This window comes from Haliotis rubra, unplaced genomic scaffold, assembly GCF_003918875.1.
Source record: "Haliotis rubra isolate DU_JTF1 unplaced genomic scaffold, ASM391887v1 Scf1688, whole genome shotgun sequence".
Taxonomy (NCBI): Eukaryota; Metazoa; Mollusca; class Gastropoda; order Lepetellida; family Haliotidae; genus Haliotis; species Haliotis rubra.
Genome location: NW_025765656.1, coordinates 5744 through 20597, shown reverse-complemented (window position 1 = coordinate 20597; position 14854 = coordinate 5744). Strand labels below are relative to the sequence as shown.

At 39.0% G+C, this 14854-nt stretch overlaps 1 protein-coding gene across 1 annotated transcript; it reads right to left on the bottom strand.

The window, feature by feature from the left end:
- Window positions 1–4878: 4878 nt before the first annotated feature.
- LOC124272330 (NXPE family member 4-like) lies at window positions 4879–13569 on the bottom strand. The gene is made up of 3 exons (XM_046707504.1): window positions 12908–13569; window positions 5923–5981; window positions 4879–5666 (listed from the first exon to the last, which is right to left on the bottom strand). Exons 1-3 carry the CDS (start codon window positions 13567–13569, stop codon window positions 4879–4881), a joined length of 1509 nt encoding a protein of 502 aa, XP_046563460.1.
- Between the last annotated feature and the right edge of the window lie 1285 nt (window positions 13570–14854).

Here is a 14854-nt window from a genome sequence, read left to right as displayed (position 1 = left end):
GCACACATGTTCTGTTGTTCTGGCACACTAAGTTATACACATGCAAGCCCAAAGACGAAGACATGAAGGCCTTACCTCATCCAGTGAACTGTGAAGATCTGGGTTAGAATTGGTCTTCAGCAACCCATATTTGTTGTAAGAGGTCACTAACAGGATAGGGTTGCCAGGCTCGTTGACACGTCATCGTATCCCAATTGCTTAGATCGATACTCATGCTGTTAATCACTGCATTGTCTGATACGGATTCGATTATTTACAGACCGCCGCCGTAGACCTGGGCCTAGATTTTCGAAGCTCTCTTAGCGCTAAGATGGTCGTAAGTTGATGTTAATGTATGGCACTTACGACTATCTTAGTGCTAAGAGAGCTTCTGAAATCTAGACCCTGGAATATTGGAGAGTGCAGCATTAGACAACCAACCAACTAATGCTATGGTTACACTGTTCTCGGTGGCCACGGCAGCCCAGTGTTGAAACGGGGACCAAACGGGATGGACGCGAGACAACGTAGGGGGACTGAATTAGCGAACATGTCAGGCCCTGGTTGCCGTGGATGCTACGCCTAATTTGTAAACTGTTCAAAAATTTGCCACGGAAGTCACGGTTCATAATCTAATGAGAAAGTGCTTGGCCGTAGTAAAACGGGAGGAACGCAAAAAAACTTGACAGCACGTAATAGGCCGTAACAAAACTTACACTTGAAGGCGGTCAGTATAGTGGGTTCGTAGTGGGACGGGGGGCATGTGTATTCCCCGGCATCTCACGGTGCCATTTTAGAAAGTGGTCAAATGTAACATGTTATATTTGGGATGACACTTTCTTAGTACAGTACAGATTCTAAAAAAAAAAAAAAAGGTACTGTCGGAAATAGAAAAAAAACCCTGTTGTTAGGCTGTTACTCTGTATCCCTAAAATTTACACAATTGCAAATAGCATATGTCGAAATAACCCACTTCGGCCTAACTGGGCGTTCAGTGGGATGCCTAATACGATATCCAGAAAAGCATGTTTACTCGTAAAATCGGGCAAAACTTAGAAAAAAATACGAATAGCTGCTGAAAACAATAGATCAGACTATAGATGGCAATTAGGTCGCTCAGCCAGGTATGACGACGGACCGTCGACTCACCTGGCATGAAATGCACGTGCTGCCTACAGGCACAAGGGTTCATCTCAAAGATATTTTGTGCTTTTTGTTGTGTGTTGACAATGTCCCATCTATTGATTAACATCTTATGTGTCTTTCTTTCATATAGTTTCATATAGTTTATGTTGAGATTTGTAAAAGAGTATGATACCCGAAAACCATAGAAACGCATCGTAGTATATAGGTGGCATGACCACCCGAAGATCGACAGGACTGGATATTATTTGTAAATTGTTGTGACGTGCCGTGTACCTCCCCAGTATAATTGCCCTAAAGGATTATCTTATCTTAGCTGATATCTCTATCCCCAAGCCCGACCCCAGGTTTTGCTTTTGAGACGGCCCCTCCTATCTGTTTCTTTTTTATAGTGACAGTGAGACTGCATAGTAGCTACATCCTTAATAGTTTCGGCATAAAAGTTATTATTTTTTAAGTCAGCTATCGTTTATAATGAATCTACGTCTAATTTCAAATTGGGCATTTAAAAAGTGTCCTTTGTAATACAATATCGTCGCACACTAATTTGCATAAAGCCATGGTCTGTTCCAAATAAGTCTTTTTGGACCCCCATTGCTCATTTCTGGACTAATTTCCCCTCAGTAAAGTCCTTTTTCTCCGTTTCCTATCTCTCTACCACCGAGACTGTAGTTAGGCCGAACTAAGTTTAACAGATATTTCACACTTTCACATATCAACTACATAAATTGTAGAGATAAATGAGAAAATACAGTTTTTTTTCTATTTCCGACAGTACGTTTTATAGTACTTTTTTGGGTTGAGTCCCATCCGGGATTCGAATCCACACCCTCAGAGTCAGGCACCTAATTGGCATTGTGTATTTCATAGCTTTCGGCCTTGGGCGCCGTGCCAATTAACCCTTATCAGAGGGGTAAACAGAGTCCGCAGTCTAGACTACCAGTTGTCCGACTTCCATCATTGTGGAAGCCCCGGTGGCTGAGCGGTCTAGGCGTCTGACTTTGTGTGATGGCGATAAGGTGCCTGACTCTGAGGGTGTGGGTTCTAATTAGGTCTTCAGACGACAGTCTGGAAGACCTACTATTATTATCCGAATGTTATTATTATTATTTGTACAGATTTTGTACCCGCTCCCCTGACCTAACCGCTTGGTCGATTTTTATGAAACTTTCAGGGATGATAGCGTGTATGCTGAAATTGATACAATGTCGAAAAAATCCCGACTTCCGGCTTCCGGTAAGGGCAGAGAACCCAAAATGTCGAAATCTTTACACCTGAATAACTCAAAAACTATAAGAGATAAATTAACCAAATTTTCACTCAATGTAGACAACATCATTCTCCATCGATTTAACGCATAGCGGAAGTTGGCCGTCATGATAGATTTTCCGCAGTTTTGGAAAAACTGAAATTTTTGCCGATTTCCTCGTTTTTACGGTGTCTGTCTTTAAAAATCTTCTTCTCCAGAACGGCATATAGTACAATCAAGTTCGATACACCGTTGGAAAGCGTATCCTCTGGACACCTTAATTTGTTCAAGGCATTCTGATATCTTGAAGAGTTTTGGAGTTATCGCCTTTGAAAGTTGGTGAATTTTTCAAAGACGCATTTTCATAGGGTTAAGAAAAGGTCACAACTCTGCGAAAATCAATGTATTCCATTTTTCTAAGTACCAACCTGTAGGTAATTGAATGATAAACATTTTGCTTCACATCATGGTTATGTAAAAATCAATAATTACGTCACCATTACGACACAAGCACAACCATGGCGATTTTGCACATTTCTGCACGTTTTGACGGTGTCTGTGTTTAACAATCTTCTTGTCCTGAACGGCAAATAGTACAATCGCGTTCGATACACCGTTGGAAAGCCTATACTCTGGACACCTTAATTTGTTCAAGGCATATCGATATCTTAAATAGTGTCGGAGTTATTACCCTTGGAAGTTGGTCAATTTTGTCAAACGCATGTTTATAGAGTTTATATAAATGTCACAGCTCTGACCTAACCTCTTGGGCGATTTTCATGAAACTTTCAGGGACGATAGCCTGTATGCTAAATTTGATACATAGTCGAAAAAAACCCGACTTCTGGCTTCCGGTAAGGGCAGATAACCCGAAATGTCAAAATATTGCAAAATCTTTCAATCTAAATATCTCCAAAACTATAACAAATAAGTTGACCAAGTTTTCACTCAATGTAGACAACGTCTTTCTCCATCGGTTCAATGCATAAAATAAGTCGGACAGCTGATGGAATTTTCCGCAATTTTGAAAAAACTGAGTTTTTTGTCGATTTTGCCGTTTTAACGGTGCCCGTGTTTAAAAATGTCCTTCTCCTGAACGGCATATAGTATATTCGTGTTTGATATATCGTTGTAAAGCCCACACTCCGGACTACATAGCCTGTTCAAGGCATGTCGATATCTTGAATAGTTGTGGAGTTATCACCCTTGGAAGTCGGTGAATTTTCTAAGACACATTTTCATAGGGTTCATAAAAATGTCACAGCTCTGCGATAACACAATGAATTGCGTTTTTTAAGGTACCAAACTGTAGATAAATGAATGGGGAACAATTTTGCTTCACATTATTGTCATGTAAATGTCAACAATTACGTCACAAACACGACCATTCGGACTGTTCGCATTTGGTTAGTGGTGAGATAGCTGGTGAGATAGGTGAAGGAAGCGCCAGTAAAATATAGCAACATGCACCGTGAGTGACTTTGCAATGCCCAACGAAATAGTTCCCTCTTTAACAGGCCGTAGCTCCGTTCTTCTTAGGTCTAAAGTCAAAAGAGTTAGTGTTCTGGGAATTTGCACGATCTAATCTCTCCAGCAGTTTGTTTGCCAGCCTGAGTTGAGTTGAGTTACTGTGAGACCATCATACTTGATATTTTCATAACAACAAAATCGGCAACATTTACCAGTAATCTCTCTTTTAGTATATATCAGTATTTGTTGCTCATTTCCTTTGCTGTGCTTGGCTGTGGGTTTCTGTTTGTTTTTCTGCAGTTTGTGTCAGCTGCAATGAATCAGCGCCAAATTAGGGAGTCAATATTTCACATTAACTAACATTTACTTTCTTGGTAATTCTATCTCAGAAACACTGTAATGGGCGATCCAGCTGGCGTCCAAAGAAACAGGATAAGTAAAGGTAGCCACAGGGTGTATATGGGGAAGTCTGAAGACCGCCAGTATTGCCCAGGAGGCAATCCTAGTTTATTCTGTTTTCATTGGTATTCAAGAAATATATATGTCAGCAAAATAATTTTTTTAGAACTTCCTTATGTGTATCACATCTAAATGCCATTCAAAGACCAAGATCATTTGTTGTCAAATTTGCAGATGTAGAATCTATAACAAAGATTGCACTGCAAGCAAAACCAGCAGAAAATATGGAATAGACTGAATCAGATGTTACTGCCACAACGTTAGACACCTCGATGTTTTATGTTTTAATACCTTAATGTATTAATGTTAATAATCAACAAATGTTAATACCAAGCGATTATCTTGTTTGTTTTATTAATTTTCACGTCTACCTACAGCCTTCACCATAGCACTGACACAGGCAGGAAGCAATTGAACGAGCAGTCAGTTGGTCCTGATTTCGAGTGGATTTTTTATCATTGGGTCGGTGGCCAATTTACAGTCGGGCGAAGAGAAACACAGAAATAAAGAATTTTCTTTAATCATTGCGAAATGTCTCGCATCACTTGATTGTTAATTGACACAAAGCATAGAAGGAATCAGTCACGACATAGGTATCCCATCATGGTGTTCGTAATAGTCTGTACAACAGCAGGCGGTGGATGGAAGTCAGGCAGTCCGAGCGCTGAAGTCATATCCCAAAAGTCAAGGAAGATAACTCTGTCTTTCAAGGGACGGAACTCTTCGTGGAGTATATCGCGGAATACCAGACCCCAGTAGGAGTACATTTCATGGTACGGTTGCCTGAAATAAGCATGCGGTCCTCTGACTGCCACTACGACATTAGGGGCCCGTTGCATGAGGGTTCTGGTTCTGGAGACCAGTTTTCTGACGTGCAGTCTGTAGACGTCTTGGTGCACCACGATGAAGTGGGTGTTCATGTACAACACAATGATATCTCGAGAATTGTTTGGGATTTTATCAAAATGGTGAGATTCGGGTTTGGTATACGTTTTCGGGTAGTGTATGAGTCCAGGAAAGTAGGGGAACTCATGGGGCTCCCAGTGGACGGAATAGTTGTGATGAGGATGGAAGAGGACTTTAGGCTCGTGGGTGCGGGGAACGACAGGAGCAGCCCTCAACACGTTGTTCATCTCCATGAAGATCTGTATGCTCGTCGAGTCGCCGGGTATCCACAAATTCCTGTTTTTTAGACATGCGCGGTAAGCCGGCTCTGTGATGGGAATAGTCACTACGCACAGTCGGGAAATCCACGCGCCCCTGTAGAAGAATCCAGATGGCGCTTCAACCCGCCAGGTGGCGCGAGGTGACACGGCGCTGCAGGGGGGTGACGTCTTAGAGGAAAGGACGCCCTGGTTTTCGGGACCTGCGGAAGAAAATATTTAATGAGATCCAGGACAAATACTTGCAAGAAGTTAAAGATTTTTTCATGTTACTATAGCTAATGTCTCATGCCTTTTGTTTTAAGTTGTATATAATCGGAAACATAAAGCCATACATCTAAATAGGTATTATAATGAAACTTTATTTGAGATGAATCTGTAATGAATGTAATTATTGTTGCCGTGCATCTGTATATACAAATGTTAATAACTGAGAAATTAATCGTGATTTCATATTACCTTTGGATATATTCACCGTAATATTTTGTACGAATAACTCCTGTTCTGTATCACGTGACCTGCAAATTTAAAAGTTTGTAGGTAAAAAACATATATCTACACAGTTTACGTTACATGCCAAATAGTATATTTCACAATAACACGAGATAATATGAACATACTGATGATAAGAAGTAATGTTACATTGTTTTAAATTGTTTACAGGAAACGTATATTAATGGGTATCTGTAAAACTTGGATTATGATGTGTGAGTTTCGTTATTTGTTTCCTTCAGTATAGTTTTGAAAGTAAGTGCAGGCAGAAATGGATAACCTTGAGTACAGAGCAGTCATAAATTTTTTGGTCCTCCAGGGCCACGCGGCGAAGCACAGTGAAGAGCGATTGACAGCAGTACGAGTACCCCATGTGACTCAGTACCCGTACTGCTGTACTGATAGAGTACATGCGATTAGATGTCACGTGACCGGAAACTAGCGACATGTGCATGTCACATATTACGTTTATGTGAATGATAAAAACCATTCTTCAATATCATACAGTTATTTCTATCTTGCGCATACTAGTATCAGAAGTATTTTAGGCTGAAAACGTTTTGATAGCCCCTCGTACTTAGTCAATGCTCAAACAATCATACCAAAACATAAATCTCATTAAGCGCAGTACTATGTGTAATGGTTTGACCTACTTTCTTAGAGATCACTATTTTTCTCGACCATACGCTGCCCTGTACTGATTGTGTTGATTTGGTTAAAACTGAATTATATAAATCAGGGTTGTTTAAAATGATATCTTGGGGCACTTGTTAAATCAAAGTTGTATTTTCACCGTACTTTGATATAAATCAAAGGTACATTTCTGCATGTACGTTATAAGGAGGGGTTTCAAGAAGCACTCGTAAAATGGGTTTCTTTATCGGCCAGATAGCTGGTTAAACCGTAGTTATCTTTTCCTGTCAACACTGAGAGCTCTTTGCAAAAATCACTGCGATTGGTGTAAAATGCCCGCCGTATTTCAATTTTGAATTATACCGCCCAGTCCACATTCAGTTAACATACATTTCGACGAGCCTCGTTTTGGGATCCAGCACCCGAGGCAAGGTTGGAAGGAAGAGCGACGGAGTTTTATTATCTGCCTTCACAACATTTGGTGAGTTGATTTTGATCGCATTTCTGTATATACTTGTACATAACATATCAAGGTACAACTACATATATGCAAAACGTGATTTACTGACTTGTGCGAAGAAATATGACAAGTACAAGTATCGAGTCGAACTTGGGTTATTCCACTGTGACAATGCCGTGGGTGACGAAGGTTTAGACAGGGACGATAACTCTCATGTGTTACATTGTTGTTAGAAATCCAAGTGGTGTGTTGGGCATATATAGTCCAGTCAAAATATGACAAAACCTCAAAAGAAATTGGTACAGAAGTGATTTGAGTGTTTTCAACATATGTAAGTTATAACTAATGAGTACTAAAAAGTCCTCCCTTGAAATATTTTAACCTGTTTGCTGTAACATAAATCTATGTCCTATTTTTCAGGTAAAAAGTTGAACAATTGACATTTTCAGTGAATAATTTTTAAAATCACATATATTGAGACACAAATTTACCATTCTATGTAATTTTCACAAAGAGAACACAAGGTCAACACAAAAGTCCAATAATGTTATGTGAAGTCTATTTTGAGGTAAAATATTCAGAAAATAATTTTTTAAATCTCATATCGTGACACAAATGTACTTTGTATGTTTATTTTAACAAAGAACACAAGATACTACTAATAAATGTTCTGGAAAATTCAAATTACTTTTTGTTTAGTCCTATTTTTGAGTTAAAAGGTAAAAAGTTGGGGAAGAAGAGAGAACAAAAACCAGTACACACTTTATATGCACATTGAAAAAATTGTAGCCTAGTGCTAGTTATATCGGCTGAAGCCAATTGTTACATGTAGTGTTGCATGTAGTGAATACACATTGAATACTAAAATGCTTGCTCCTGTTACTTTATATATACACACAATTTGAACAAATGACAATAAGGGATCAAAAAGAAAGGAACGTCTCTATTTTGAGGAGTAAACTGTATTGCTGTGAACACATTATGTTCAGTCTTAAATGAAACCCATGCACCTCGTCTTCCGAGCTCAATGACAAGGTCTGTGTTTACAGGCATGTCTCTGTTTCTTGCAATGACCAAAGTGACACATGTTTTGTACCTACCACGTTATTGAATGATGTTTTATGTTTAATATTTAACAATATTATTCTCCGAAAATGGTAGAGACAAACCTTCCAATATGAAAAACAAAAGTAAAATGTAAGTTAATCCCCTTGTTCATGAAATTCAAATGGTTTTCAAATAATTTATATGATGATCTTCCTTTGTCAGCCAGAATGCCACCAACGTTGAGGTTGAAACAAGCTCTAGATTACTCTAGACTGAACACTGGACCATCATTTAGGCTGCCGAACCCAAGTACACCGAAGGAGAAAGGCTGGAGAAGTTCACAGCTTTTTTGACGTGAAGATTATTGAGTCTAAAACAGATGCAGATGGAACTGATCTGGTCAAAGTTCACTATGTAGGGTTTTCCAGTAAGTTTGACCAGTGGGTGAAGGCATCTGCCACTGTAACTAGGTCATCTCTTATGAGCAATGACCCAAAGGATGTTTTTCTGTTCACTGTCTTGTCCTCCTTGAGGGACAATCTCACTGTTTCCAGAGGGATAGATTCTCGTGTTGTAATACGGATACCAATAACCTCACCAGATGTGACCACCTCACTCACTGATATTGCTCAAAAAGTGTCATCAGTGTCCAGTTATGTGAGACATGAGTTCAGGTTCAACGATGTCCATGGCCCAGACATTTTGTTTGGAAACGATTGGTGGTACAGAATTGTGAACAAAGCCAATGATTTTGCCTATGTCAATAGGGAAACAGTTTTGTTTGGCTACTATGAGCAAAAGATGCGTGAGGAGTACACCTTGAACAATGACCTTAAGCTGGTTCATAGAGGATTCATGTTTTTCCTGAGATTTGTGAAGGAAAAGGGAAACAGAAGTGAGCTGTGTCTCTTAAGGTGCATACTTAACAACTAAACATTTTTATGTCAGTTTTCCTGCCCTTCACTCACCATTTCACAGTGACTTCTTGAAACTTGCAACTGACCATATGTAATGTAACAAAATGTATGTTCCAGCTGTCAAGGAGACAGATTTGGGGAACAAAATTCTATAAGTTGGCAAAATAAGTTTGAATTCTTGTATTTCTATAATTGGCTCATCTTGCCATTGAAAGATGATTGTTTCAGTTAACAGTTGTTTTAAATAGTCTTGGAATGTATCTGTATTACCTAGCTTAGGTATGAATTGGCCAAGCATTTTGTTTTTGTTCTATTGTATTGCATACTGCTCAATCATGCCACTTAGCAATGTGACTAGGAGATCAGGAATGACTTTGTCGCCAAAAGCAACTAACATAAGTGTATCAAAACTCTCACTTTTTCGAATATAAGAGATTAACGCCAAGAAAACACATTTTCCACAGATATATGCAACAAAATAATAACTGTTCTATGCAGACAAAATCAAATTGACTGCAGCATTGTTGAATATGGCAAAATGTCATCTACATTGGCTTCATATTTGAAACACCTTGTTTCAAGGCATGATAGAACCAGAAGTAAGGGTGGGAAGCAGTACAAGTCTCTGTTAGGTACATGGGAGAAGGAACAATATTCCTTCACAGTATTTGTGTCTGAACACAACATAAAAACATCAAAATCAAAATTGTTGAAAAGGGTGTCATATTTACACAAGTACAAATCTTCTGTAAGGAAGGCCAAATCCTTACTTTTACAAAATATCAATCTAAGAAAAAAGGTTCAATTCCTATCCACAAAACTGTTAAATATGCAAAAAAGGAAATTTGCCTTCAGATATGTCCAATAGACGCTCATTGAAATTGCATTTTCCTTGTGGGGAGGTGTCCAGGTCCCAACAGTATAAAAGGAAGCATATGATTGTAAGAGACTGTAAACAGTCTTTAGCATTTTTTGGACAGATATAAGCTAGAACCTACTTCAGTTCAAGCTGTTGACAGTGAAGGGAGGCAAATCCAGATATCAATGAAGGAGAACATGGTCAAAGAAACATTTACTCCTGATGTGGAATTGAATAAAGTTGTTTACGTGAAAGATTCAGAAGGTGTTTCAAACAAGGCATACCATGAACTATCTATGATAGTACCCTCCCTTCCTAGATCACACAAGGTACTTAATAAAATCAAGGAATGCAATGAAAATATTTTAATTCATGACACACCATATCCAAGTTTTGGGGTTCAGCAGTCTTTGAAAGAAAGACTCATTAACTGTGTTTCACACATTCTAGAAATGAAGCATGACACCACCACCATTTTACAAACAAAACTTGTTCGTGTGAAACTTACAGGTGATGGAACACAGTTTGGGAGAAGGAGAACTCTTATCAATTTTGGGTTCACAATACTGGATGATATGCTGTGTACTTCAGTAAAGGGGAACCATTTGTTAGCAGCATTTTCTGCAAAGGAAACTTATGATTGTGTTTCAGCTGCTCTTTTTCAAATTATTGAAGAAGCAAAGGACTTAGAATATATTTATCTTGATGGTGTATGTTTTCAAGTCAGGTTTTATCTGGGAGGGGATTTGAAATTTCTCAATATGATCTCTGGAATTGCATCCTGTTCATGTAAACACAGTTGTCTGTGGTGTAAATGTCCAGCTTCAGACAGACATGATACTACCTTGCAGTGGTCAGTGACTGATGTGAAGCATGGGGCCAGAACAATACAGGAGATCACTGAGTTGGCCAGAAAGAAATCACAAAATTTGAACTGTGTCCACACCCCCTCTTTGATTTTATACCTCTCTGGAGGAGAGTACCTGACACGCTACACCTGTACCTTCAAGATTTCGGACCAATTGGTGAAGCATTTGATATCAGAACTCAGGTTAAAGGACAACATTATCAGATGCACCAGTATTTACACCAGAGGCAAATGCTGTAATGTAGCAAAATTTGAACATTTTGTACAAGGATTGGGAGTTGATTTTCAATTCAGAAATGATAGGGAGTCTGGTAGGTTTACATTTAGAGATTTTACTGGCCCTGAGCACAGGAAAATTGCAGATGACATAATTCTTGCTGATTTCATTCCCCAACATCCCAAATTACAGTTGATATCTTTGTTGTGGAGTGAACTGAAAAATATTCTTCAGCTTCAACAAGAAAGATTTGAACACAGTGACATTTTAGCTCTTGATGAGAGATGTAAAAGGTGGGTGGCCACTTTTGGACTTGTTTACCAAAGCAAAGATGTGACACCTTATATGCATATTTTGGCATATCACATCACAGATATGCTTAAATTGCATGGTAATTTGGTGACATTCAGCCAACAGGGATTTGAAAAGTTAAATGACAATACAACTAAATGGTATTTTCATTCTACATCTCATAAGGGCAGGGAAGCTCTCAAACAAATCATTCTGAAACAGAACAGGCTTGAATCCTTTGAATGTTGTAAAAGAGTTGTGCTGAGAGCAAAATGTTCAGTATGTGTCAGGAGTGGTCACAATAAGCGGGTCATGTGACCTCCATGACTGAGACTTGATGTGGGTAATATTTGTAGTAGATCACTACAACAGGAACTGTTTAAAGCAGTTTGGTAGTTAAGCACTAGTGCTTCCTTGAGTGTTGATGCACATCCTCTTCTATCTGCTTATGAGTTGAGGACATACTTTGTTCAGAAGGAATGATGAATACGTTTATAAGACTTTGTTATTGTTCAGATTGAAACAAGATGAGTGATTATATTTCTGATAGTTGTTTTTGGTGCAACAAATGTAGGTACACCCTGATTTACTGTTATTGGACTAAACCCTAGTTTATCACATGTGATAAAACTTTTGGGGGGAACTATTTTCAGTTTATACATTGTTTCAACAAACCTTGCTACTGAGCCTGGTGTGTTTTGTTAAACTTATTTCACTGTTTAAAAAAAATAGAATGTGTATGGGCAAAGACTGTTCGTATTATTGTTCAGTGAGATTTGCAAAGCAATTTCTGTTATTTGTGTGTAACAAGGCATCATTCTGTGTCAGGGTTATTTTTCAAAGTTTTAAGTACATTATGATTATGACATGCTTTAACACTGATATCATGAACAAGTTATAGTTCTTCAGTCATTATGTTTTGGTGACCCATTACACATATCTTAGCAAGGTTAGCAAGAATCATACCTGTAAACTTGGACTCAGAGGTTTTAGTAAAGCATCATGGACATGCTTTATTGAATCCATATTTGTCTGCACATGTAACTGTTAGATCAACAGGACTTCTACCTGTATTTGTATGAATCAGAAGGAAATGTTATGTTGAAGTAGTCATTGATATTACACTCAGTGTAGCAAACGGTTACGAAGTTTGTCATGGCAGGTTTGACTAAGTGTTTGACAAACATTTTGCTAAAGAATTATAACCTAAATGACAAAAGACCTGGTCAATATGCCATATGATATACAGATATCAAGCAAAATCAACACATGTTGCATGAACTCCATGTATGGCAGCATTCCTAACACTGAAATAAATATTTACATGAGAAAAGAAAATTGTGTGCCTTTTCTTTTAAAGAAAATTCTCTCTCTCTCTCTCTCTCTCTCTCTCTCTCTCTCTCTCTCTCTCTCTCTCTCTCTCTCTCTCTCTCTCTCTCTCTCTCTCTCTCTCTCTCTCTCTCTCTCTCTGTGAGACGATAGTAATGTCAAGTCAAGACATAATATACCTTACACCCCCACGGGAACAAATGGAACACCCCACTTTAGATGAGACTGTTTCAGTGGGCATGTTTTCACTTGTACTTACGTCCCTTCAACTTCAACGGTGAATGTTGATTAAAAGACATATTAATATGAAGGTCGTGAATCGTGTACTCACAAGTCGTAAATAAGCTTCTCTATTGGCGACATCGGTATCCGTCGCCGATATGTCCACGTGTTCACCAACATGCTACAGTTGAGGTCTGGATGCAAGGGGCGGACACAGTAGTACGGCAGGTCACCGTTGTGCGCGGCCAAGTCGCAATATTCCGCTGGGGGCATTGGCCGCGTGAAACAGAGAGTCGACTCCATCGCGACGCCATTGAAGAAGTCTGCGTGCGCAGACCACAATGTGTCATATTGATGATATTTCCGATAAATGAGAGCGATTTCTTCTTTACGTTTTTCAATATGACAGAAAATGGTTGGCGTCCCAGCCCAAACTGCTCTAAAAATGCCGGTGTAACTTCCGTTATTATGGTCCATGACGTCACCGGTAACGCTGGCTCCCAATCCACGTTCTTCCATCCATAACCGGAAGTAGTCTCCGCCGCCAGTTCGTCTGTTTCCGTAACTGTCGTATGTTTCTATTCTGACGTTGATGGTGTCGTTTAGGGCAAACGTTGTCTGTCCATGAAGGTACAGCCTAGACAACCGTGCGTCCGTCACCGTCTTGAGATCAATATCCAAAGGATTTCGCAGAATGTCCTCTTCCGACAAGTAGCGCCTCGGTTTCTCCACCATCTCCATGTTAGTGTCGATCTTTGACCACTGTTTCATCACGACGTATAATCTATAACATGCAGTGTTGAACAGGTTCAAAGAAAAAGTGAGTTCGTATATATGCCGCCTTGATGATACAGTATTTTATTCATAGCGTCAGCTCCATATGTGGGAGAATGCTTTTGTTGCCATGGAAATGATGCAGTTCTTAGACATTACGTTGGCCCTATAATTAAGGACATACATTTTGGCTATCAGTGTCTTTTCTTAATTAGTCTGAATTAGTGGCCGCGGGATAATGAATGGCAGAAAAACAGAATAAATAGACTCGACGTAATGAAGGCAAAGAATCTAACATTTTAGATTTTACTCACCTTTAGGAAACTTGTGATCGGTACATCCGGAAATACATGTACTGCAGTAATTATTTGTATTATTGGGAATCATTTTAAAAGAATCCAGCCCATCCCACTTTATTCAATGGACTCAGTGGGTATTTTATTCCAGCATTTACGTCCTACACTTCAGGGTTCAAAATCCAATCGCCCGACGCCCGGGACAAGTCAGTTTTCATTTCGGGCAAATAATAGTATCTTACTTGTCCGTGGGCTACTAGATAATTTCCACTTATGGTTTCAAACTGCAAATAAACTTAGATTTAATTTCGTATATGCTCAAAATGTAGCTATTAAATTTCGCAATGATAATAAAGTAGAGTTATCTTTCTTTGCTATTTATCACTTTTCAATAAATAGTCCAGTAAACATTAACATCAAATACCATTTTGATTTCTTCTTTCATAATTACATCATCATAATTATGTCATAAAATCAGGGCAAGTGTAAAAATTAGTCAGGACAAGTTACTTTCTTAAAGTGACTTGCCCTGAGGCAAGTGGCTTTTAAAAAAAATTTTGAACCCCTGCACTTACATATCCCCTCGTGTTCATTCATGGAAAGATGAGGTTTATCTAGACTAACACTTGGTCTCTGAATATATTCAATTTTGATTGAAACAAATAATTCCGTTAAAAGTGATAAGGATGCCCAGTGACATGGAAGACTCAGAACCTGAGCAACTCTAGACTTGTTTCGTTAAGTAGTATAGCATTGAAGAAAGGGGTGGGTGGAAGGGAAATAATGCGGTTATAGAACTGTGAGATTAATGTTTACCTTGTTGCTTGTTGGTTGACTAGCGTCGTCATCTGACTGTGCATGTACAGAACGCTGAACATCCCCAAACACACACGCACAGCAACGTCTTGGACGTCCTTGCACGTCTCCCTTGCCACATCATGCCTTGTGTGCGCCAGCAGTAGGCTCCTGTAAGCATCTGTGTATGT

Bases quoted from the DNA above. Each gene is read 5' to 3' on its own strand.
- LOC124272330 (XM_046707504.1), bottom strand. From the start codon at position 13,569: ATGAAACAGTGGTCAAAGATCGACACTAACATGGAGATGGTGGAGAAA. The intron at 5,982-12,907 runs GTGAGTACACGA...TTAAATTTGCAG, and splicing joins GAGAAGCTTATTTACGACTT to GTCACGTGATACAGAACAGG. The intron at 5,667-5,922 runs GTAATATGAAAT...TTTCTTCCGCAG, and splicing joins TACGGTGAATATATCCAAAG to GTCCCGAAAACCAGGGCGTC.